The following is a 25505-nucleotide window of genomic DNA, read 5'->3' as shown; positions in this document are numbered from 1 at the left end:
GAGCGTTGTCAAGAAACATTCTTCGACACTTCGATTTCTCTTTCATTTTCTAGTACGCTGGTTCACCCGTCTTTCCTCAACGGTAACGAAAGCATGTAGGAAGTCAGTCGGATGGCAAAGAATCACAGCAAAACATTCACCAAAAGCTGACCTTCCCATGCCGTTTTGGTCGCCATTCTGCAGTCGTGAACCCTCCAGGCGTGTACATAGCTTTAGAGCGCAGCTCTTTGGCGCCCGTTCCTGGGCTTCGCGTCGGCGTCAGCCTCGTAACAAGATCCGCCCCTCTTTAAGCCCCCCAGCTCAACCCCCATCTTTCTGCGTGGCGCTGTCCGCGCGTGTTATCTGTATGCTGCTCGCGCTCTCCCGTTCGCCGCTGCTCCCCCCCCCCCTCCCCATCCCCTCTTCCTGCGTGGCGGCGAGGGTGCTCTCAGGTTGCCGATACCGAAACGCAGAGTCACGTTCTCTTCACTCGCTAGCGGCGTCAGCAGTATCAGTCAGTCGCTGCTATCTGTTCGTCGCGCAACGTTCCTATGGGTCCACGCGCTGCCTCCCGCAACCTACCGATAACTTAATTACTCTCTTCATTTCTCTGACCACAAGGCTTCTTTTATGACAGCCAAGAACTGTTAGTGTAATGACTCTAGAAGGAATACGTGTGAAAAATCAAAGAAAGTTGTCTGTAATTGTACACACGTGTCTTGATCGAACTCTTTGCCTCAATCTATCGAAAATGGGAAACAGCTGCTGAGCTGCGCTCAAATTACGCATTAGCAAATAATGTAATGTCGGTAATTTTTTCTTGTTCGATTCTTTGTGCAAGATTTTGTGCCTTTTTGTATAGAAAGTGCGTTCAGTGTTAGCAGTCCTGCCAGCGCTCATCACGTTACCTGCGTAGAGATAACATTGGTATTGGTTCGGATTTTCCAGTCATGACTTTATGAGGATCTCTTGTATCCCTCATGTGCATTGCGCGTGTTTTATTTCTAAACGTATCCGTTCAACAGTTTCTAAATAAACTTTTTTCATCTCTGGTGCACACGCTCTAGGGACTTCATCCGACTTTCGTCTTGTATAATTTCTACACCGCGGAACTCATCGTTCTTCGATGTAGCAGCAAGGGTTGACACACTCGATTAAAATAAATTTTGGACACTATTAGCGCAGCGTTTCACGCGGATACATAGCTTGAGCTATGGTTTATGGTTTATGGGGTTTAACGCCCTGAAGCGACTCAGGCTATGAGCTGCGCCGTGGTGGATGCATCTCCGGAAATATTGACCACTTGGGGTTCTTTAACGTGCACTGACATCGCACAGCACATGGGTGCCTTGTTTTTCGCTTCCATGGAAAAGCGGCCGCCGAGGCCGGGATTCGATCCCCATAGCTTCCGCTAGACTGAAAGCTTATGATTTCTAGCTGCGACGTGAGTGCAAGAATTGGTTGAAAATTACTCACTGATATCGATCACATGTCTCTATCCATGCAGCACCATGACATTCAGCAGCTTAAGGTGTTATCTTTTGGGTGGGGAAATTACAAAAGGTCTCATAACTTTTTCATTCAGGAGCTGTGTATTTCATGTAGGCAGTGAAACCCAGTGATGATGACTAGGATGGTACAAAATTAACGACTAACAAAAACAACGTGATGAGAGCTTCACTTTCGCAGTGACTTTTGAGGTGTAGCCTACTCGACCTTCTCCGAAATGGCCACCGGTGCCGCAGTCAGGTGGGGAACGATATGACCAGGGTGAATGGTGCATCTTTTCTTGAAGTCCAGAGCTGTAAAATGCGACCAGAAAGAATTCATATGACTGGGCTTGGAAGACTAGACACCTATGCAATTTTAGGTCATGAAGATCAATGCATCTCCTTCTACTATGAAGACCATAACAGCTAACTTCCAGAGCATTATTAGCGAAAGAATTATAAAGCAGCTAATGATACACAACAGTCACACTGTATCGTTACGTATATATGTACACATATAAAATTATTACTAACGCCGAGAACAGAACTATTTTTCCAATGTTTAGTAGTCGTTAGAATACTTTCCATTGATATTCTCTAAGACACTTACAGACAGCTACACATTCCTCGCCATCTGTTTCCAATAGTACAGTGCGGAAGACCAAACCTGCTGGTCGGTAATTTTCACCGAGCGGATGTAGCTTCGAATATATGCTGCCAGAACGAAAGCTTCTCTTTGAAGCAATGCGAACAGGCTCGCAAGCGGCAGCTTACCACTTAGTGCCAACCGCCATGGTGGCCGCCGCCGTATCCGCCACCGTATGCTCCACCGCCGTAGCTGCCTCTAACGAGACCTCCGTGGCCACCAAGTCCTCCTCCAAATTCTCCTCCAAGGCCTCCACCACTTCCACTTTTGATGATGATCACGTTTACGGCCCCACCACCGGCTCCACTGCCGTATCCACCCCTGCCGAAACCTGCCAAACCACCGCCATACCCGCCGCCGCCGAATCTTGCACCGCTGTATCGACCATGTACCCCACCTCCGTAGCCGTTACATATCCTCCCAAGCGGCCGCCGTATCCGCCGAAGCCTCCGCCCAATCCACCTCCACCGGACGAGTTAGTAACGGCGCGGACGAGGTAAGAGCACGAGGTGCCCCCCCCCCCCCCCCAGAAAGCCCCTCATCTAGACAGCAAGGACATATGTGTGTGAGAGGAGGAGCACATGACATGGTAATCTCCTCCTTCATGTGCCCAATTACTGTTTCTATTTTTCGTATGATAAAGCGTATCAAGCCCCATGCGAAACACTCCGGCTTCGAGTCCTCGGCAGCCTAGCACGACGAGAAGAAGCCACTCGAGCTCAAGGCGCTCGTGGTTCCCCGTCTGGCATTTAGCTCCGTACTCATCGTGGACTTCACACTGCTCCTGGCTGCATCCTGCTTTGAGACAAGGTGCCTTATGCCTGGCGGTCGAACCTCTAGGCGCCTTTATACGGCCAGGAACCCTTCATATAGACAGCAAGGACATATGTATGTGAGAGGAGCACAGAACATGCGCCTCTCCCTTTGAAAGAACGCACCGGTAGGAAGACACAAAGCGGCACGCAAGAGTAGCAGAGAAGCATCATCAAAGGAACCAAAACAGCACCCGGTCTCGGCGAGTGCAGGGCCTCCTCGCAGGACCTGTCTGCGAAGCCAAGCTGCCACGTACGGTGTTTGTGCCATCCGAAAACGGTTCAGGCGTTAGTTTTGTTTTCTGCTTCTCTGCAGAGGAGATACTGGCACCATGAAAACAAGAGAATGGGTGAGGTGAAGCGCGAAATCAACAAACGGACGGGAACATAAACCAATGAGAACGCAAGCGCTGTATAAACGCATTATGAATGCGTAGCACTAATGGTTGCAGCCGCATGCATAACCTCCCTGACTATATTAATATGTTCCGGCGCACAGCTGGAGTATCATCACAGTGATAAGAAGCAATAAGGCTGCGGTGATATCTTAAAGTGGTCCTCCTAAACTGATCGCCATATAATGTACACTGCTACGCCGGAAGGAAGTCATTATAAAGTATCACCGTGCCGCCTTCCGACTCAGATTTCATGATTTGGTGCTGTCATTTCCGTCTCTAATTTTCACGCAATCGTCTGATTCATTTTGCATTTGCACTTCAGCAATTCACAGAATTGTTTTGCAGCAGCACATGTTTGTTCTATTCTTCTAGAATTTGTTGCTTAACGTTACAAAGCAGCCATGATGAAAAAGCAGCAGAACAAACATTGATGCAGTGAAGAAAAACGCATACATGTGCACACAGAAAAGGGCGATGCTGCATCATGTATAGAGACCAACTAGCTCAACAATTACCTGTAATATTGTTTTAAGCAGCTTGTGGGCTATATGTAATACCTCCTTAGCTCAAGATGGGGGCAATGCGCATATATGAGTCCTACCGAATTTTTTCTATCTAAAACTGCGCTCTGCTGTAATAAAAAAAGCCCTTTCATTGTTCAGTCGATTAGTTTATGGCATAATCGAAGGCTATCACGAACACGGTTTGGAGGGAAGCCTAGCATCAATAGTCATGCTTACTTGGCAATAAAGCATGCAGCATATTTCTTCTTACGAAATTTACTTCGCGCGAAAAATATTGTCTATTTGTTAGACACGTTTGTTTGTTTGTAGGTTTACTTCCCAACGCGACACAAGATATGAGAGACGTCGTAGGGAATGCCTTCAGAAATTTGGACTACTTATGGTTTTAACGTGAACGAACATCGCACAGAATATGGGACACGTAGAGACATTTCTTGAATTCTAGACATAATTGCTTCGCCGCAGGCCATCGATCACATTAGGTTTTCACTCTGTCAGCTGAAGGGGCAGATTGACAGCGTACCCTTTACACTCGCCTTAAGAGCGTTGTGTTCAGAGATAGTCCTGAGCTTGAATTCTATGCTTAAACATATTGGTTGTATTCTAGTGCCGCTGGTCTCACTTTGACTAACCTGATCGTCTTGCGCAGTGTGACTGGGGAGGAAGGGCTTAAGTATGGCGCACCACAATGCTCTGATGAAACATTCGCTTCCACTTGACTAGCCTCCCGCCTGTACTTTAGATATAGCTGACTCGTTTGACAGCCTGACTGTCGCAGTGCTAGCTGCGTGGTCGAAGTATCTCCAAGAGCGTTGCTACACACACACACACACACACACACACACACACACACACACACACACACACACACACACACACACACACACACACACACACACACACACACACACACACACACACACACACACACACACACACACACACACACACACACACACACACACACACACACACACACACACACACACACACACACACACACACACACACACACACACACACACACACACACACACACACACACACACACACACACACACACACACACACACACACACACACACACACACACACACACACACACACACACACACACACACGCGCGCACGCACGCACACACGCACGCACACACACGCACGCACGCACGCACACACACACACACACACACACATATATATATATATATATATATATGTATTGTTACGTCTATGCCACGGAAGAGGACGACGACAGCTGTGGTAGTTTTCCCTGAACTAGCCTTCTGCCACGTATTATCTTGGTGGAGGTGAATCAAGATCCCCGTTCGCACAGATTAACCCACTTACACTGCCAAAAGCTGGATTTGCGCAGCGGCCGTCACCTACCTGGCGTCACAACGACGTCAAAAACAGCCACAATGACCTCCGAGACAGCCCCTACCACCACGGGAACATCGCCTCAGCTAGTAGTACTCATGGAAGTTCGCCACCCTCCTATCTTTAATGGTGACGACCACCCAGACGTGGACGACTGGCTAAATGAGTATGAGCGCTGCAGCAGGAACAACCACTGGGACGCAACCATCATGCTCGCTAACATCATCTTCTATTTGGTGGGAACAGCTCGAACATGGTTCCAAAATCACGAACAAGAGCTCGTTACTTGGGACATCTGCAAGCAAACGTTTCAGGACTTATTCGGGAAGCCCATTGGGCGGGCTCTGGCTGCCAAAATGGAACTCTCTTCTCGTGTCCAATCCCCCACGGAGTCCTCCTACCTTGCCTACATTCAGGACATGCTTGCGTTGTGTCACAAGGTCAGCAGCTCCATGCCGGAAATTGACAAGGTAGGGCATATCCCCAAGGGTATCGCGGATGATGCGTTCCACATCCTGTACTGCACGGACTGCTCCCCTGTCGACTCAGTGCATCAAGTCTGCAGAAAATTCGAGCAGGCCAAACACAGACGTCTCGTGCATCGCTTTGACCGTCTTCCAAACACGCCGGCTACTTCATCCTGCGATGACCTGGCTCCTTTGCATCAGCCCTCCCATCCCACGACCGTCACTCGGATCGTCCGGAAAGAACTCGAGGCCCTAACTCCCGCACCACTCCCGTCTCTACTGCCCGACACCGTGGCCATGATACAAGCCGTTGTCCGTCAGGAACTTGCAAACGTCGGCCTCTCTTCCAGCCCCGCGCCGCCCCCGACACCATCGCATCCTGTTCCTTTAGTGGCTGCTGCAACCACCAGCCCAACCTCCCCACGTCGCTACGTTGGTCCCAATCCTGCAGAGTGGCGCACCTCAGACGACAGGCCAATCTGTTTTATTTGATGTCGCGCCGGCCACATTTCGCGTTATTGACGTAGCCGTAACTTCCCCACCTCTTGCTCCTATTACAACGCTGACCGTCGGTATTATTATGGACCTCGACGTTTTGTTGCCCAACCAGCCGAGCAGCGCCCCGCCTATGATGGCCCTGGATACTTTCCTCCTCAACCGGATGAGCCTCGTACCGAAACTGTCGCAACTGTTCGTCGATCCAGTCTCCATCTCCCCGCGCTCGTCGGTCCCGTTCACCAGTACCTCGTCGCAGCTCACCCCATCATACGCCGGCACCTACTCGGGAAACTAGCGAATGCAGCGCCCCGGTGTGACGCTGCATTACCGACCCGGACTGCCGATTCGGTACTAACCCACGCACCTAGACGTAACCTCATTGATATTCTTGTGGATGGAGTCCCAATTTCGGCACTTGTTCACACTGGCGCCCACATTTCTCTCCTCAGTTCATCGCTCCGCCGACGCCTCAAGAAAGGCCTCACACCCGCTACCTCATCTACCATCCGTGTTGCGGATGGCAACGCAGCTACTGTTATTGGTATGTGTACTGCACGAATTAGCATTGCCGGCCGCGACATCCCCGGGTTATTTACAGTCCTCACCAGTTGCCCTCAAGATGTTATATTAGGCCTCGACTTTTTAACTGCCCACTCCGCTCTTATTGACTGTTCTTCTGTACTGCTTATCTAGAACTGCCGCTCTGTCCTCACGAACTCGCTCATGAAACTTCAACGCTCCGTCTTCGCTCCGCTGCATTTACTCGTCTGCCACCTGAAGCCGCTGGGTATGTGCTCATGTCGCCTTTTCCCTCCATTCCGGATGGCGACTACGTGGTTTCCCCCGTAACCGACGTGACTCTGCCGCGTAGCATAGCTCTCCCGCACAATATCGTCCACGTAGCGAATAACCACACTTATATTCCCATCCTGAACTTCAGCTTTTCTGTACAAGTTCTTCCTGAGGGCAATTGTCTCGCCGAACTAACCCCACTGTCTGATTTTAATGTGTCTGCACTTTTACCTGACACTCCTGCTGAAGTATCCACACGACCTGCACAGTCCCCGCCTACGGAGGCCCGCATATCAGGAATGGTAGCTCCTGACTTGTGTCCTGATCGTTTTCAAGCATTTACGCGCCTTCTGACTTCGTACAGTGACATTTTTGACTTTGGTAACCGACCCTTGAGACAAACGACCCTCGTTACTCATCGCATCGATTCTGGAGACGCCATCCCAATTCACAGAGACCTTACCGAGTCGCCATTTCTGAACGTCGCGTCATACAAGATGAAGTGGACAAGATGTTGGCAAGAAACATTATAGAGCCTTCGAGCAGCCCCTGGGCGTCCCCTGTCGTGCTTGCTAAAAAGGACAATACCTGGAGGTTCTGCATTGATTACCGACACCTCAACAAAGTTACAAAGAAGGACGTTTACCCACTTCCCTGGATAGATGATGCCCTCGACTGCTTGCATGATGCCAGTTATTTCTCTTCGATGGATCTTCGTTCCGGTTATTGGCAGATCGCGGTCGACGAATGGGACCGAGATAAAACCTCCTTCGTCACACCCGATGGCCTGTACCAATTCAAGGTGATGCCTTTTGGCCTGTGTAATGCGCCCGCTACATTCGAGCGTATGATGGACTCTCTTTTACGTGGTTTCAAATGGACGTCGTGCTTATGTTATCTCGATGACATCATTGTCTTTTCTTCGACCTTCGAGAACTATCTTCAGCGCCTTGATGCCATTCTTGGAGTCTTCCGAAGAGCTGGACTTCAGCTGAATTCAAAGAAGTGTAGCTTCGGCCGACGTGAACTCAAAGTGCTCGGACACCTTGTCGACGCCCGCGGCGTTCAACCCGACCCCGACAAATTCGTGCTATAAGTACATTTTCTACACCCCGCTGTACCAGTGACGTTCGTAGTTTTCTTGGCCTTTATTCGTATTTTCGGCGGTTTGTCCCCAACTTTGCGGACACGGCTCGTCCAGTCACACTGCTTCTGAAGAACGACGTTCCATTTTGCTGGGGCCAAGAACAATCTCAAGCCTTCTCTGCGCTCATCGCAGCCCTCCCTAACCCGCCAGTCCTGGCCCACTTCAACCCCTCAGCACGAACGGAGGTACGCACCGACTCCGGTGGCCACGGTATTGGCGCCATTCTCGCCCAACAGCAGACGGGCCGCACTCGCGTCATTGCTTATGCCAGTCGCCTCCTTTCAGCAGCTGAGCGGAATTATTCGATCACAGAAAGTGAGTGTTTAGCCCTCGTGTGGGCCATTACAAAATTTCGCCCTTACTTGTTTGGCCGCCCGTTTTCCGTCATCACAGACCACCACGCCTTATGTTGGCTTTCTAAGCTGAAAGACCCTACTGGTCGTCTTGGGCGTTTGGCGCTGCGTCTTCAGAAATACTTTTTCTGTCGTTCACAAGTCCGGCCGGCTACACACTGATGCCGATTGCCTGTCCCGCAACCCGGTAGATCCGCCGCCTGAAAGCGAGTGTGACGATGACACCTGTGTGCTGTCCATATCTGACTTTTTAAACATTCGTCATGAGCAGCGCTTATATCCCAAGCTTTGCGGCCTTATAAGCCGCCTCAGCACTGATCACCCGGCGAACAGATGGCGCTGAGCTTCTGCTCGTAGCCCCCGACCACCTGCGTGCTACCGTTCTTCAGCAGCGGCATGACGAGTCCACTGCGGTTCATCTTGGCGTATCTCGTACGTACGACAGCGTCCGCCGGCGCTTCCTTTGGCAAGGCCTCTACCGCTTTGTTCGTCGTTACGTGGCTTCTTGTGACAGGTGTCAGCGACGGAAGACGCCCTCGATTATGCCTGCTGGATCCGTATAGCCGATGGACATCCCTATAGATCAATTTTACCGAGTCGGCCTTGATCTCCTCGGGCCTTTCCCTCTGCTTCGGGGAATAAATGGATTGCGGTGGCTACGGACTACACTACGCGCTATGCCATTACACGAGCGATACCCCCCAGCTATGCTACTGACGTGGCGGAGTTTCTCCTCCACGACGTTATCCTTCTCCACGGTGCTCCACGCCAGTTGCTCAATGACCCCGGCCGTTGCTTTCTTGCTCGAGTAGTCGAAAAAATTCTCCGATACTGCTCCATTAAGCACTACTTCACCACCGCTTACCATCCACAAATGAATGGCCTCACCGAACTCCTCAATCGAACACTCACGGAAATGCTGTCAATGTATGTATCGGCTGATCACCGTGACTGGGATAATACTTCACCGTTTGTTACGTTTGCGTATAATTCTTCCCGTCATGATACAATGGGCTACTCGCCCTTTTATCTTCTGTTCGACCGTGACCCATCTCTTCCGTTTGACAGCGTACGGCCTCACACCGCTGATGCAGGTTCCTATGTTCGTGACGCCATATCCCGAGCTGACGCCGCCCGTGTTGTTGCTCGCCGTCGACTGGCTTCTTCCCAGAACTCCCAAAAACTGCGTCATGATTCTCGACATCGCGATGTCCACTACTCTCCGGACTGTCTGGTCTTGCTCTGGACTTCCGCCCGTAGAGTTGGGCTCTGTGAGAAGCTCTTGCCGGGGTACACAGGCCCCTACCATCCACTTCTATCACTTCTGTGACATACGAGGTCACCCCTGTGCACCCACGCCGACAGTTCGATATGCCACGTTGCGAAATCGTTCATGTCGCTCGCATGAAGCCTTACCACTCCAGATGTAGTTCCCCGGTCGTGTGCTTTTCGCGGCGGGGTAATGTTACGTATATGCCACGGAAGAGGACGACGATGGAAAAAACAGAGTGCGAGACGACGAAGCTGAGCCACGGTTGGTGCTTGCAAGAACATATATATATATATATATATATATATATATATATATATATATATATATATATATATATATATATATATATATATATATATATATATATATATATATATATATCATCAGCCTGATTATACCCACTGCAGGGCGAAGGCCTCTCCCATATTTCTCCACTTAACCCGGTTCTGTACTAGCTGCATCCACTTGACCCGTGCGAACTTCTTAACCTCATCCGCCCACCTAACTTTCTGCCGCCCCCTGCTACGCTTTCCTTCCCTTGGAATCCAGTTTGTTACCCTCAGCGACCATCGGTTATCCTCTCTTCGCACTACATGTCCTGCCCATGTCCATTTCTTCTTCTTAATTTCCACTAGAATGTCGGTAACTTGAGTTATTTCTCCGACCCATTCTGCACGCTTTCTATCTATTAATGTTACCCCTACCATTTTTCGTTCCATAGCCCTCTGGGTTGTCCTGAACTTAAGTAGAACTCTCTTGGTTAGCCTCCACGTTTCAGCCCCATAAGTGAGTACAGGCAAGATGCAACTGTTGTATACTTTCCTCTTGAGCGATACCGGTAAGCTGCTAGTCATAATCTGCGAGCGCTTGCCAAATGCGCACCATCCCAATCTTATTCTTGTTACTTCCTTTTCATGGTCCGGATCTGCGCTTACTACCTGTCCTAAGTAGACATATTCGCCTACTACTTCCAGTATTTCGCTACCTAATGTAAACTGCTGTTCCTTCCCGAGGCTGTTGAACATTACCTTAGTCTTCTGCATATTGATTTTCCAGCCTACCTTTCTACTTTTTCTGTCTAGGTCATCAATCAGTATTTGCAGCTCATCCCCCGAGTTGCTTAGCAAGGCAATGTCATCAGCAAATCGCAGATTACTGAGGTATTCTCCATCTACCCTTATCCCTAACTGCTCCCATTCCAAGTCTCTGAATACCTCCTCTAAGCAAGCTGTGAATAGTACTGGGGAGATTGTGTCTCCTTGCCTAACTTCTTTCTTTATGGGAATTTTGTTACTTTCTTTATGCAGAACTATGGTTGCTGTGCAGCCACTATATATATCTTCCAGCACTTTCACGTACGGCTCGTCTACCCCCTGATTTCGCAATGCCTGCATCACCGCCGAGGTTTCAACTGAGTCAAATGCTTTTTCGTAATCAATGAATGCTATATATAAGGGCTGGTTATATTCCGAGCATTTTTCTTTCACCTGATTGATGGTATGGATATGATCGATAGTAGAGTACCGTTTCCGAAACCCTGCTTGATCCTTTGCTTGATTGCAGCCTAAGGTTGTCCTGATTATATTAGCGATTACCTTAGTAAATACCTTATACGTAACAGACAGTAAGCTGATTGGTCTGTAATTTTTAAGGTCCTTAGAGTCCCCTTTCTTGTGAATGAGGATAATGTTTGCATTTTTCCATGGTTCCGGTACCGTCGATGACACCAGGCACTGCGTATACAGGGTGGCCAGTTTTTCTAGCACGATATCCCCCCTGTCCTTGAGCAAATCTGTAGTTATCTGATCCTCTCCAGCTGATTTCCCCCTTTTCATAGTTTCTAGTGCTTTCTTGACCTCGTCCTTCGTCACTGGTGGAACGTCTGACTGTTTTTCCCTACCGCCAATCTCATTACGGTCCTGACTACTTTTACTACAGTAGAGATCTGTATAGAACTCCTCGGCTACTTTGACTATCTTGTCCATATTAGTGATTACGTTGCCCGCCTTGTTCCTTATCTGGTTTTTGCCTATGCCCAATTTCTTCTTTCCCGCTTTAAGGCTTCCCCCGTTCTTTACAGCATGCTCAATTTTCTCCATGTTATACTTCTTTATATCGGCCACCTTGCGTTTATTGATTAGCTTTGATATCTCGGCCAATTCGATCTGGTCTGTTGGATTGGAAGCTTTCATACTCTGACGTTTTTTAATCAAATCTTTCGTCTCCTTAGACAGCTTACCGGTATCCTCTCTAACTATCATACCGCCTACTTCTACCGCGCACTCAGTAATGATATCTCTGAAATTATTGTTCCTTGCCTCTAGGGTAATGTCGCCATCCTCAGTTAGAGCTGAGGATGGATGTATATATATATATATATATATATATATATATATATATATATATATATATATATATATATATATATATATATATATTCACAGCCAATCAGCTGTATTCCTGTGCAAGGCCCGGTTGCTTTACTTTTTATCCAGCAAGCCACAAGGGCTGGAAACAAATGGTAAACTATAATGTGGATTTTTTTTTTAAGTATCTCTGCAATTTCAAGTTTTCAATCTTACATGATAACATGCATGATAATAATTTATCAAAGGTTTTCTTCTTGCAACTATTCTCGCCGTGGGATACACTTCACCGCGCTGCTACTCTGGTGAGAAAACTATACGTGCTCAAAATGCGCCATCATAAATATACACACTTATTTCTGTCCATGCGCGGTGAGACACAAATTCCACCAAAGCGCTGTACCAAATAGCACAAAAGGGCATTCGCACATCTTGTTGTATGTCGCAAAAGAAACTACGGTCTTATGTAAAGGTTGAATTAAGCGCATTATCGGAGTGGGGAGCAGTATAGATTGCACTCTCCTCTTCGACGCTGCCCGTGTGCGCAACTGCCTGCCTTTAGTAATGCGCTAGCAGTACTGGCCGTGAAGAGCAATATCAGCTATGTGCCTGTATTCTTCCTGCAGTAAAGAAGACGCAAAACAAAAAAATCCTGGAAAGAAGACTTCTTTGGAGAGGATCCGAAAACAAGATTTTCTCGTGGTAAATAAGTCCAAAGCCTCCTAGCCCCTAAGGCGTCGCGTTACTAGAAGCATAGAGGTTAACCTAATTTCAGTGTGGTAGTGAGGGAGATAAAGGTGAGGAGGAGGACAAAACATCTTTATTTATTTAGTCATCGCGGGGGGGGGGGGGGGGGGGGACCCTCAGTTCAGGGTCCCGTTGGCCGTGGCTGCAGTAACAGCGCGGCGAGCCAGCCATTGCTAGCGCTCCGGGCAGGGGTCCTGTAGGGCGGCCTCCCAATCTTCCATGCAGGGGTGAGGAGAGGGCTTAGAGAAGGGGTAACTTGGCACGCCCAAACCATGTGGTAGAGCGTTGCCCGCTCACCGCAATGTGGGCAGTCAGGGGAATAAAGGGAGGGGGGCCAGAGGTTTAGGAGAAATGGTGTAATAATAAAGGTATTATCTTCTAAAGGTGAGATCCCGTGATATGAGGCCTTGATGAGAAAAAAAATAACTATGAAATTGTTCGGCGGTGATCACGCGTGACAATCTTCGTAAGTTCCGTTAGCAACAGCGATAGCAGCAGCATTGAAGAAGGGCGGAGACTCGTTGAGAATGTGGAAAACTACCTCGTGCTCGCGCATGAAATCTTCGCGGGTCTTTCAACGAGTGAACAGAAGAGGGTGTTTGCAATGGCCAACAGACGGCATTTGCAATTATTTGAACAATAGCCAAGCAGTCATTAGAGCGGTAAACAGCTCGAAAATGCATTCAGACCTTGCTCTTGCAGAGCATGACCTGTTATGTTTTCTCCAGAATCTTTATATCCGCTCTTTATTAGTGCTCTCATGTCCAGCAGTGCTGTGGCTGTGTTTTGATGCTTCGCTGCTTCTGCAGTGCTGTGGCGGTGCTACGTCTAACCCTGGGCAAACCTTACACATTCACATTTCACACACACGGCGTTGGCTCCTGAACAAACCCATTTGATAGCCCAGCTGCACATAATAATAGAAACAAACGGAATAATTAAACGGCTTTAGAGAGATATTTCGCCCCACCCCGGTGACTGAATGGTTAAAGGTCCACGGAAACGGCCCCCAAGAAGGCACTGACAAACGTGTTGAGTGTGTAGAATACATCCTTTTGAGCATTAACGCAAAGTATAACTCGTTGGAACAAAGCCAGCGATTTATTATTAATTTTTAAAAACAGCGTTTTTTGAAATTCGCGGGTAGAGAGAATGTCGCTTGGCGGTGTCGCATGGAACTATTTCCTTGACCCGTGACGTCACGAGTAAGTTGACTGGCAAGGCTTGCTAGAAGCTGCCATTCGCTGCGGCCACTGCAGCCATGACGTCACGGACACACTTCCGGTAGCTGCGAAAGTCGTCTGCTCGTGCGCTGCTCGAACTCTGTGTGGGCTGTTACACAGCTCGCCGCCCTTATCGGTTAGGTGGCCATTGCCCATTAAGTACAACAACCGCAGCGACGCAGGGATCGGCAGAACGAAGCTGCATTTACAAATATCTTATTTATATAACGTAGTTTCAGGAATACCGGAGTGTCGTCCGACGAGGCGTCAAGAGCACGGTCAAGCACCGCACGATGGCAGCACCTCCTCGACCGCCGTAAACACCGCCGCTGTGGCCCCTCCTCCCGCATACCGTTCGCGAACTACACGGCGGATCGTTAGCACCGATGTCCAAAATAAAGCGTGCTAAAATTCGTTGGCGTATGGAATACTGAGCCGAATATCAAGTATGAAGCCCTCGTGGGGATCGCTGACCAGCCGCAAATTGCTGGTAAGAGCGATAGCCGTGATACAAGCTAGTTTCTGCTCAAGCCAACTGCCACTGGTGCATTTCGGCTGATCCGATCTGCTCGTACTAGCTATGCGTCGGCAGAGTTATTCCTATAATTATTTAACTATGGCAGGGGACTGTCACTCACGGCGCCGTCGTTCGCCGCGCTCGCGCGCCCCACCCCAGCGGTAATTGTGTAACGTACCTCAGCCTGCTGGAGGAATCCCGTGCTGCAAGCGTTGCAAACTCGTCTACTTTCATAGCTAAGGCCGCGCATTTTGTGACGTTCTGCTCCGTCATAACCTCGGTTAACGACGCAAACCGAGGTCGTCAAGCTCGGTTTGCGATAACCGCGGTACGTGGTGTAACCATGGTTCGGTCCGCCGTGTAACATAGGGTAACCACGGGTTCGCGGCCGTCGCACGCGAACTGGCGAACTTAGGCGTGTGCGAGTGAGGACGGGTTGACGCGAGTACGCCAGCGAGCGAGCGCACAGCAACCGGAAGTTCGTCGAAGCGACGTATGTCTGGGCAGAGCTTTGCACTTGCTTGTATTCTTTATTTTTTTATGGCTCCCTTCGGCGTACGAGTTCAGAGGGAAAATTGGAAGGGTCATTTTTAGTCGCCGATATCTCGTGTTGCAGAAGCTAGATCGAAAATTTTTGCGGGAGAATGATGGGTGGTTCAATAACTAACAGTGTTATGGCGTTGTTGGTGACCCCTTTCAGTGGACCTTTAAGGCGCTTGACTACTGTACCCAATATTCCGGGATCAAATCCAGCCATGGCTGCCGCTCTTTGATAGAGGCAAAAAGCTAGGCAATCATTGTTGTGCGATATCAGTGCACGATATCAGTGCAGTGCTCTACGGCGTTTTACATAGCTTGAGTCGTTTTGGGACGTTAAACCCTGCCAACCAAACTAAACAAAACAAAACCATCAAAGGATCTCTTAAGAGGGCAACCGGATCCCAAGAACTATTTAAAAGAAATGGATGACAGACGGTTGATGGACTCCGAAGGCATCAGCGGTAAGCTGGTCTGTTACTCGCAGGACAAGAACCATGTGTTCAGCACGCTGGTGCACTTTCCTGCATCTTTAGGAGTCATGGGAGCCGCCATCAAGAAAGAATGGCTAACATTCTCGTCTTCTACGTGCCTTATTGAATTGAAAGGGGCTTATAAACTATTATAAATAAATTAACAAGCATCTCTAACCGTCTCGGCACTCTCGAACGAAAGACAAATGAATTCGGCTCGATTAACTACGACACAATGCTGTGGTGCAGGTTCCTACGGATCATCTCGCCTCGTAGCAAGCTGAGTTGGAGGCATGCTCAGATGTCTTCAAGGGTATTTTAAAACGTAAAATTATGAGGACGCTTCAGCTTCGCCTTAAGGACAGACGTGATAACACCTTTTTTAAATTCTTGAATGCGGGGTGTTCGAAATTCTCGCGCGAGGCATTCATGACCCTATAGACCAGTCAGAGTTATTTTCAATGTGTCTCTTTTTTTCGGCCCGACTCCTGGTCACGGTGACTCCTTTTTGACGAAGTGAACTTTACACGCTATCACATAAAGATTTGATGTCGCACAGAACGCCTGATTCAAAGGAAACCTGGAGGGAAGGTGAAAAGAAAACACTTGAAAACGTTCGCGTAATCATTTTAGCGCGGGCTTTGTTCAGGCCCTGCTTTCCGGTCTCATCCTGGTCAATGCTGTTAATGCCAGCTTCATTAGTGGAGGTGACGGTGGGTTTAGCGGAGGTGGATACGGCGGCGGTGGATATGTAGGTGGAGGCCTCGATGGTCTAGGTGGTGACATCGGTGGTCATGGTGGTCTAGGTGGCGGTGGCTATGGCGGCGGCAGCGACGGAGGTGCTAGCTACACATGGACTTCACCGGACGGTCTGTACAGGAATCAGATCGATTATATTCTTTGCCGGCAGAGATGGAGAAGCGCTATACAAGCAGTAAAAATAAGGCCTGGGGCCGATTGTGGCACCGATCATCAGCTTCTTGTTGCCAAAATTAGGCTTCGATTGAGGAAAACGCAGAAAACTAGAAGGCCTTTCAGGTATGATCTGGATCAAATTCCATTAGAATATGGTGTGGAAGTGAGGAATCGATTTCAAGAATTAGATCTAGAAGACAGAGAGCCCGAAGAGATGTGGACTGATGTTCGTGATATAATACAAGAAGTTGCTACTAGGGTAGTTCCAAAGCAAAAGAAATGCAAGAAAGCAACCTGGTTATCTGAAGAGGCTTTGCAAATAGCTGAGGAAAGGAGGATGACAAAAGTTATGGGGGAAAGAGAAAGGTATACAAGGTTCTCAATGCGGATTTTCAGAAAATAGCAAGGAGAGATAAGAATGCCTTCCTGAACATACAGTGCCAAGCAGATGAGGACAACAGTCAATGAAGGAACACAAGAGCTCTGTATAAGACAATCAAAGATATCAAAGGAAGCTTCTGTGCTAAGCTGGGCGTGATAAAGGACAAACAAGGCAAGGACCTCACTGAAGCCTCAGAGGTAAAGAAGAGGTGGCAGGAATACACAGAACTGTGCAAGAAGGACCCGAATGTGCAAACCCAACATATGACGGTTGTGATTACTGATCTCGAGCCGGGCATCCTGAAGAGGGAAGTTGAATGGGCCTTAGCCAGCCTTGCTAAGAACAAAGCTAGCGGAATTGATGGCATTCCAGCTGCGTTGCTTCAAAACCTCAACCTTGACGTTGTTAACATTCTGCATACATTATGTCAGAAGATTTGGACAACCCTGCAGTGGCCACAGGATTGGAGGAGGTCAGTTTACATCCCCATTCCAAAGAAAGGCAGTGCCAAAGATTCTTCCAACTACCGCACGATCGCACTTATTTCGCATGCTAGCAAGGTGATGTTGAAAATCCTCTAAGGTAGGCTGCAGCAGTATGTGGATGGGGAGCTTCCGGACGTGCAAGCTGGGCTTCGCAAGGGCAGAGGAACTAGAGACCAAATTGCCAACATTCGCTGGATCATGGAAAAAGCAATAGAGTTCCAGAAACCCATCTACTTCTGCTTTATTGATTATGCGAAAGCGTTTGACTGCGTAGATCACAACAGATTGTGGCGAGCTCTCCAAGAGATGGGAGTTCCAATTCACCTCATCTGTCTCCTCAGGAACCTGTATTAAGGACAAGAGGCCACAGTCAGAACTGGGCATGGTCTTACTGATTGGTTTCCGATTGAGAAAGGAGTGATGCAAGGCTGCATACTGTCGCCCTGCCTATTTAACCTATATGCGGAGTGCATCATGAGGAAGGCCGGTCTGGACGAGTCTTCAGCTGGAGTGAAGATTGCTGGAAAACGTATCAACATCCTTAGATATGCGGATGATACCACTTTATTGGCACAAAGTGAAGTGGAACTCAAGAGACTTCTGATGCGCGTACAAGAAGAGAGTGAGAAGTTTGGGCTTAAACTGAACATTAAAAAGACAAAGATCATGGCGTCTTGCCCTATCAAGTCCTGGAGCATCAATGGACAAGAAGTGGAAGCTGTGACAGATTTTCTCTTCTTGGGCTTCAAGATTACCTCGGAAGGAGACTGCAGCCATGAAATTAGGAGACGCCTGCTTCTGGGAAAGAGAGCAATGGTTAGCCTTGACCGCCTAGTAAAGAGCAGAGACATTAATCTGCCAACCAAGATCCGTATAACTCGTGCTATCGTCTTTCCAGTTGTGATGTATGGATGCGAGAGTTGGACTGTGAAAAAGGCTGACCGCCGAAGAATTGACGCGTTTGAATTGTGGTGCTGGCGAAGACTCTTGAGAGTTCCTTGGGCTGCCAGAAGATCAAATCAGTCTGTATCGTCGACCATAAACCCTGACTGCTCATTGGAGGGTCAAATTATAAATTTAAAGCTCAGCTACTTTGGTCATCTGATGAGAAGAGAGGAGTCGCTGGAGAAAGATTTGATGTTGGGAAAGGTTGAGGGTCGCCGGAGAAGGGGTAGGCAGCGAACGCGATGGTTAGATGGCATCCTTGAGGCACTTCAGATGAAGTTATGTGATGTTAGAAAGATAGTGAGAGACCGGAAAGCGTGGCGTGACATGGTCCATAGGGTCACGAAGAGTCGGACACGACTGAACGACTGAACTGACTGAACTTGTTCAGGCCCTGCTTTCCGGTCTCATCCTGGTCAATGGAGGTGCTTATCCTGGAGTGGAGGTGACGGTGGGTTTGGTGGATGTGGATACGGCGGCGGTGGATATGTAGGTGGAAGCCTCGATGGTCTAGTTGGTGACATCGGTGGTCATGATGGTCTAGGTGGCGGTGGCTATGGAGGCGGCAGCGACGGAGGTGGTAGCTACGGATGTGGCGGCTACGTAGGGGGAGGTAGTGGTGGTGGGCTCACATCCACATACCTGGTGCGCACTGTTACCAAAACGTCTGGTGGGGGTCTCGGGTGTTATGGCGGTGGCTTGGGCGGACACGCTGGTGGAGGATACGGAGGTGGGGGATATGCAGGATACAGCAGTGGCATGGGCAGTTTCGGAGGCAGCGGCTACGGCGGTGGAGCCTCTGGAGGCGCGGCCAAAGTTATCATTATCAAGGGTGGAGGCATCGAAGGACTTGGAGGAGGATTCGGAGAGGGACTTGGCAGCGATGGCGGAGGATACGGCGGTGGTGGATATGGAGGAGGTGGATACGGAGGTGCCCACCATGTAGGCTAGAACAAATGGTAAGTTACCGATTGGGAGCCCATTTGCAATGCCCCAGGACGTTTATTTACGCTTAAAGCCTGCATCCTACAGCCAGTGTACTTTGTTTGAATGGAAGAATGAGCTATGCCACTGGAGTACTCGTTTACCGAAAATTGAATAATTGAATATGGTTTTCATTGATGCCGTTCTGGCTCTAGGTTTAAATATAACTGTCTTTATAAAAACTTATGAAGGATACTTGAGTACTAGGAGAGGGTGGCACATTTTTGCATGCCACCAGAAATAAACCAGCAGGGAAATGGCGGCGCTACAGAGGGCAGAGAATGTCAAGAATGACCCTTTGTTTTGAGTTCTCGTTAGCGCCGAGGATTTTTTTCTGGATTGCTAAACCTCAGCAAAGTAATTCAGTTTGAGTTACTATTTTTCAATATATACACATCTGCACACAGTATAAATGTAACCGTAGTCTATAGTTATCCCATTGCTTCCACCGAAGATGCCTCTAATCCTTGCCGCTACCACAAATAAAGAAAACGATTCGTCCCAGAGAAGTTGCGGTCGAAGAACAGAGAAACCTTCTCCAGACTGCTTATTTATAAGCTTTACCAATTAGTCATCATTAATAGCGTTTGAAGCTTGTTATTAAGCACCTTTTGCACGAAATTATTTTCCAAGTATCCCCAAAACCTGAAGACATGAAAGTGCGCTGATTGGAAGCACTCCTTTCTGGTATACTTACCGTAATAAACTTTTCGCTTTTTTCTTTGACAGAAGTAATGCACATCGTTGTATGTTACTGAGGAGATTGTAAATGGCTGCTCTCTCGCCTGCGAACGGTTCATATCTTTTAAAGGCTTTACGTGTATGAGTAAGCGATTCCCTACTTTCCGACGTCAATTAGTAGCGGCACTAAGACAGCTAAGCTAACTTGCACTCCCTGCTAGCTATGTCTGGCTCTAAAAAACGATTATAAGTTTATGTGCACAAAACATTTTTCGCTAAAAGAATTTTGTTTCGAGAGCCTTTCTAAATAAACATTTACCTAACGCTGTTACGCATTGATGGTGAGGGGTTTGCACTGTTTTGCTCATAACTTCGTTCAAACTGAACGTCACAGGCGAAATACAGCGAGGTCGAAAGTTACCCGTGATGAATTCTTTTTTTGTTTCCTTCCCATTGGTACTAATTGCCCTCTTTCAAGCTCACCCCCCGTTTATGTTTCCTTCCTCGCATTTCGCAGCTTTCAGCCAGAAATCACCACGAAGAATTTTACTTCTATAGTTTTGGTGCTTCGTGCTCTCCAGGAAAACTGTCCTGTCCTTTTTTATTTCTCCTTGCCATTCACAGCCCTGAGCTTGAAGTCACCATGCAGCAGCCACTAAAGTCATAGCATTTCCCTTCCGACGGCTGTAACAGTGGTCACTTCGACGTTACTGGAGCAGACCGGGCCCAAAACCCACTTCGAAGATTGCTTGGTTGCCACGTTGTTGTTTCTTTTGTTATTGCTAGTTATTGTATGGGTCCGAAGCCTGCAGTCATCACCGCGGCGTTCTATACCTCATCCATTTAATGGCCACCTTTTTATGCATAGAAAATTTAGCATTTGGCGATTAGGTAGTTATTACGCGACTAAAATGAGATGTCATAAGCTGCTGAATTTTCTGGTGCCGAATGTACAGAGATGTGTCACTTTTATATAGGTTGAATAAACAAAACTACAAAGATAACCTTCACAAGGCCTCTTTGCTCGACATTTGTTCGATATCTATTTAGTGCAGTACAGCTATCAAACTTGACAGGCTAATGCAGGCTAGGCGGATAAGCGTACTAGCTTGTACAAAATACAAAATTAATAGAGAAAAACAGGCAAAAGTATAAGTTAGGTATATATGACATGCAAGGTGTTACAAGCTCGTTGAGGAGACTGCGGCACATGAAATAGCGTCTTTAGACCAAGAGTAGCCAGAGGCTATTCTCAGAAGTTTGCACAAAGGTACGAGTTAGAACATCCGTCCGAACACGAAATGCATAATGAAGTTTTCTGCAATCAGTTAATGATGGATCGATAATTCAAAGAAATGCTGTTTATAAAGGAACCGTTGACCACCTTAAATGTCAGTAAACAACAAAGCTATAAGTGCAATTAATTGAGTTTGATAAATATGTATGGCATTGCGCCAATTTTTCCTGGTTGCATACCATCTGGCAAACAGAATTCTTCAATCTGGCTACAGATTAGATGTCAGCGTGGAGCGCTGCCTTATTCACATCCGGTTGTTTTCACTCAGTGGCTTCTACAAAAAGGCGGAGAGGGGAGTTACGCGGAGTACAAAGTGCATTGTTTTTAATGAACGATAAGTTCATAAGCACATGGTAGAGCGAAGATGGATGATGTTCGCGGGATAATCGTGGTAGCGCTTCGTAAGAAAAGTATTATACATGAGCAAATACCTTTATTTAACATCATTACGGATGATAGAGTGGCATCAAAAAAGCCTGGGACATGGTTTGGGAGAGGGATACACCTTTAGATATAGGAAAAGCGGCGGCAACAGAGCATGGGTGGAAACAAGAAAACCAGAACAAAGCCAAACGAATTATCGTACACAGTTACACATTATCAAAAAATAAAATATCTTGCATAAGTGATGACGGCAAAAACACAAAAGAACAGAAATGCAAAAAAGGCAGAACAAATTCTTGAATAAGAGACAGAGTAAATAAAGTAGTATTTATTAGGGGTTGTTTCACGTGATTGCTTCATTTTCTTCATGTTGGTTGTTTTCTGGGCCTTGGAGTAAAGGCTTAGGCTGAGTTGTGAGTCAGCGCTTGTACTGTGGCTTCCTTTTATTTTGTCCTTTGTCTTCCTGTTCACGCTGTTTAAATTAGCAATGGATGTTTACCAACTCGTCCAACAAATTATCTTGGTGAGAAGTTTTGGGCCAGTTGGTTCCACATAGTTGTGGGGGAAATTGGGACCACGACACAAACACAATACCGCTCGTCCTGCCCACTCTCGTCTTCGTCCTGTTTGTATCGCGGTCCCTATTTCCCCCACAACTAGTATTCATTGCTTCATATAAAAAGTTCACAAAGGTCGCAATTTGCGATTTTACGTTTTGAGTAAGAAACACTTTTAGACTAAGTTCACTGGTCTTCATACAAAGTGTAATGATTTTTCCAGCTTCTTTCATAACTTTTACAGAACACAATAAATATAAGGTGCACTAACTGTTAGATGTCCAATGATGCGAAGAGAGGTTAAGTATGAGCCTCAAACGGAACATTCGTAATGATACGAAAAGCTTTCTTTAGTATTTTCTAAAACATCTTAGTATTTGACCATGTTGCTATGACCCACACCTAGTGGCAGTAGGGAATGTTGGATAGGAATAGAGCATTATAAACAATAACCCTGGCGTGAAAGAGCTAGCTAGGTTATTAAACACTTAATTTGCATAACATGACTATGCATCTAAGATTTTTGGCAACGTCATGAAAGTGTATATTCCAAGGCAAGTTACAAGGGAGAATGATTTGTAGATACTTTACTGATGAACCAGTTTTAATCCGTTTGAAACCAAGTCAATATATGGGTACAGAGTAGTGTATATAGACACCTTGTAGACTGTAGAAATATCTAAGAAAGTTTTCTCAACGCTGGAAACGTTTTAGGTGTCGATGAACAGATTTAATCACTGGCACGCATAGGATGAAGCATGAGCCGGAAGCTTGAGTGTGATCACGAGATTAAACATCGGGAAGAAAATGGAGTCTTTGTTTAGGACAACCAAATGCATGTTCATGATACTGCTGACATGCTCCACTGTTGCAGTACATCAGTGCCAGGGGAGGATTCAAAAGGGGGGGGGGGGGGGGGATAGGTAGGAGAAGAGGGGCAAGGAGGCCATTCCCATTTGAACCGGCTATAGGAACCGGGCGCCCGTTGTATGGCGCCACCGTCGCCTCGGTGGAACAGCGCTGCCCGCGGCGGAGTGCTGAAACAGGGGAGGGGCGAGGCAGCTGAGCGGTGCAGTCGTTTTCGTTCTGCGAGGCGTTTTTGAGCCTGTCCCTACCCGTCGTTTTGCGGTGTGCGTTTGAGAGCTTTGAGCTGCTTTGAGTAATCGCAAGAAGTCTTTTTGACCGGGAAATCTTGAAAAAGACGTGCGTGTTTCTCTTTTTTTTTTTTTGAAACCGCCCGGCGCATAGTATTTTTGTTATATACTCGAAAATGCCACGCGCGTGATTTCACCATGCGCTAGGAACACCTTCGTTAGGCACTTGTTGAGGCGACTTCGAAGACGGGAATTGCGCCTGCACTGCGCGTCTATCTTATATTAGGTCTAGTCGAAATCTGCCTGAAGATCAAATACCGCCGAGCCGTGTAGCCGTGGCGCCGTAGTAGTGGTAGTTGTAATGGTCAGCGTTCATACAAAATGAAAAAGATGCTGCACCTGTCTTTTTTGGTAATAGCTATAGGCTCAAACGATTCAGAGTAGAATAATAGCAAATGACATTCCAGTTTCAACCTTGCAACGAGAGCTGTAAAATGAGAAAAATAAACACGCAAGACGAAAGTAAGATCCTATTTATGGTTGGAATAGCAAACACACATATACTTCCAGGACTTCCTGCACAATTACGCTACAATAGCTCACTGAACCCGGCCTTGAGACTATCAAACTTAATCATAATATAAGCCAAATGAGTAATATCACCTCAGCATCATTTTTACATATGCGGCAATGCTCCTGTTGAACACGTCGGAGCTGCTGCATATAATTGACTTAGAAAATATTGTACTATACATGCCTTTCTCCCGACATGCTGCGGAGGCTGTGAAAAGAAGAAAAATTAAATTTCCTGTTAGCGTTCTCTCAGCGCAGGAAGTTCAATGCGATTGACCGCACCTGCCTTGAACATCTGAAGGCAATAGTCCAATACTGTCAAACTGTTAAATACAATCGAAAAAAAAAACACAGTGTGATGTGTTGTAAGATAAGCCACCGACAACTAAGAGAGCGTTCTATTGTTAACTGAATCCCTCTGATGGCTCGTTCGTTAGGGTGGTCTACTTTCTCTGCGTACCACGAACTTGCGGGGCCAATACCTAGCTGACCTCGATACCTGATGAGTGTGAGGGGACACGACCATGTATGTAGTTTTCTATTTGCACCTAAAGGAATCCGGATAACTGAAAGCCATTCCTTTTGCAACTTTGTCACTGCAGCTTGCCGGACTGCTGCTAAATCTGTTTACATTGGCCATAGAAGCAATTTCTGTGAGAGGTAACACGGTCTTGTCATACTACGCCACAATCAGGAAATCTCACGTTTACGAAAACGCCGATGAGAAACACATGTATTTAGGCGGACCAGGAAATGGACAATGCTGAGAAAATACGTAAAGCGGCCGTGTCAGGTGCAACATGAATGCGAGAAAAAAAAACTGCTACAAGGCTTTTGAAATTAAAAAAAAAAATATTACGTTTATGCTCGTTTCCACACACGTTTCCACACAAATTCTATTTTTTTTTTCTTGTTCGACTTTTATATGAAGCCGATAGCAGATTTTGTGACCATGCGGTATTGATTGAGCTGTGAAATGAGTGATTTTATTAGGCGAAATGGACATGCCACAAACAAATGTTAACAAATTCGAAGAGTATCAGCGCAGAGCTCTCAGCGCATTTTCATTGGTTGATAAACGAAAAGAGGAAAATTGACAAGATCATGGTAATAGGAATTGTTCATGTCTCCTATCTACTCTTTCTGTTAAGAGAAAAAAGTAAATTATCTTTGACTATGTCAGCGAAAGTATCTGCACAAACATTGTCTCTGCCCATCACTGAAGATCATAACGCAGCCCGAACGACGATGGTGGAGCTGCCTTTGCTTTTTCCGTGCTGGGGTTTTCTTGTACACCTCCAGGCATGACAAAGCATCAGCATGGGGCAGATTTCTTGGGTCCACATAGGGGTTCCCACTTCTCAAGTAACGTGATAACGGTAGTACTTCGTATATAAACAACCGATCATGTTTTATTAGGAAGTAAATGTAATCCACATTGTGGCTGATACTTTTTCCAGCTCCCGTACAGCGGTTTTGCCTGACCACGGCAGATATGGCGAGGTTAAATTTCCTTTTTTTTTTCTTTGTTTTAACTTACACTGCGTCAACGAACGAGCCCAAATACAAGCAGCTTATCTGAGATGAACA

At 47.2% G+C, this 25505-nt stretch overlaps 1 protein-coding gene across 1 annotated transcript; it reads left to right on the top strand.

Moving 5' to 3' along the window:
- The first annotated feature begins 2261 nt into the window (after positions 1–2261).
- On the top strand, positions 2262–19296 carry LOC146203307 (uncharacterized). Its single transcript, XM_084602997.1, has 3 exons — positions 2262–2611; positions 16252–16457; positions 18890–19296. The coding sequence occupies exons 1-3, from the start codon at positions 2262–2264 to the stop codon at positions 19294–19296; spliced, it is 963 nt and encodes a 320-aa protein (XP_084459123.1).
- Positions 19297–25505: the final 6209 nt, after the last annotated feature.

This window comes from Amblyomma maculatum, chromosome 1 (genome assembly GCF_055883805.1).
Source record: "Amblyomma maculatum isolate TAMU_Amacu chromosome 1, ASM5588380v1, whole genome shotgun sequence".
Lineage (NCBI taxonomy): Eukaryota > Metazoa > Arthropoda > Arachnida > Ixodida > Ixodidae > Amblyomma > Amblyomma maculatum.
This window is presented reverse-complemented; position numbering and strand designations above follow the sequence as displayed.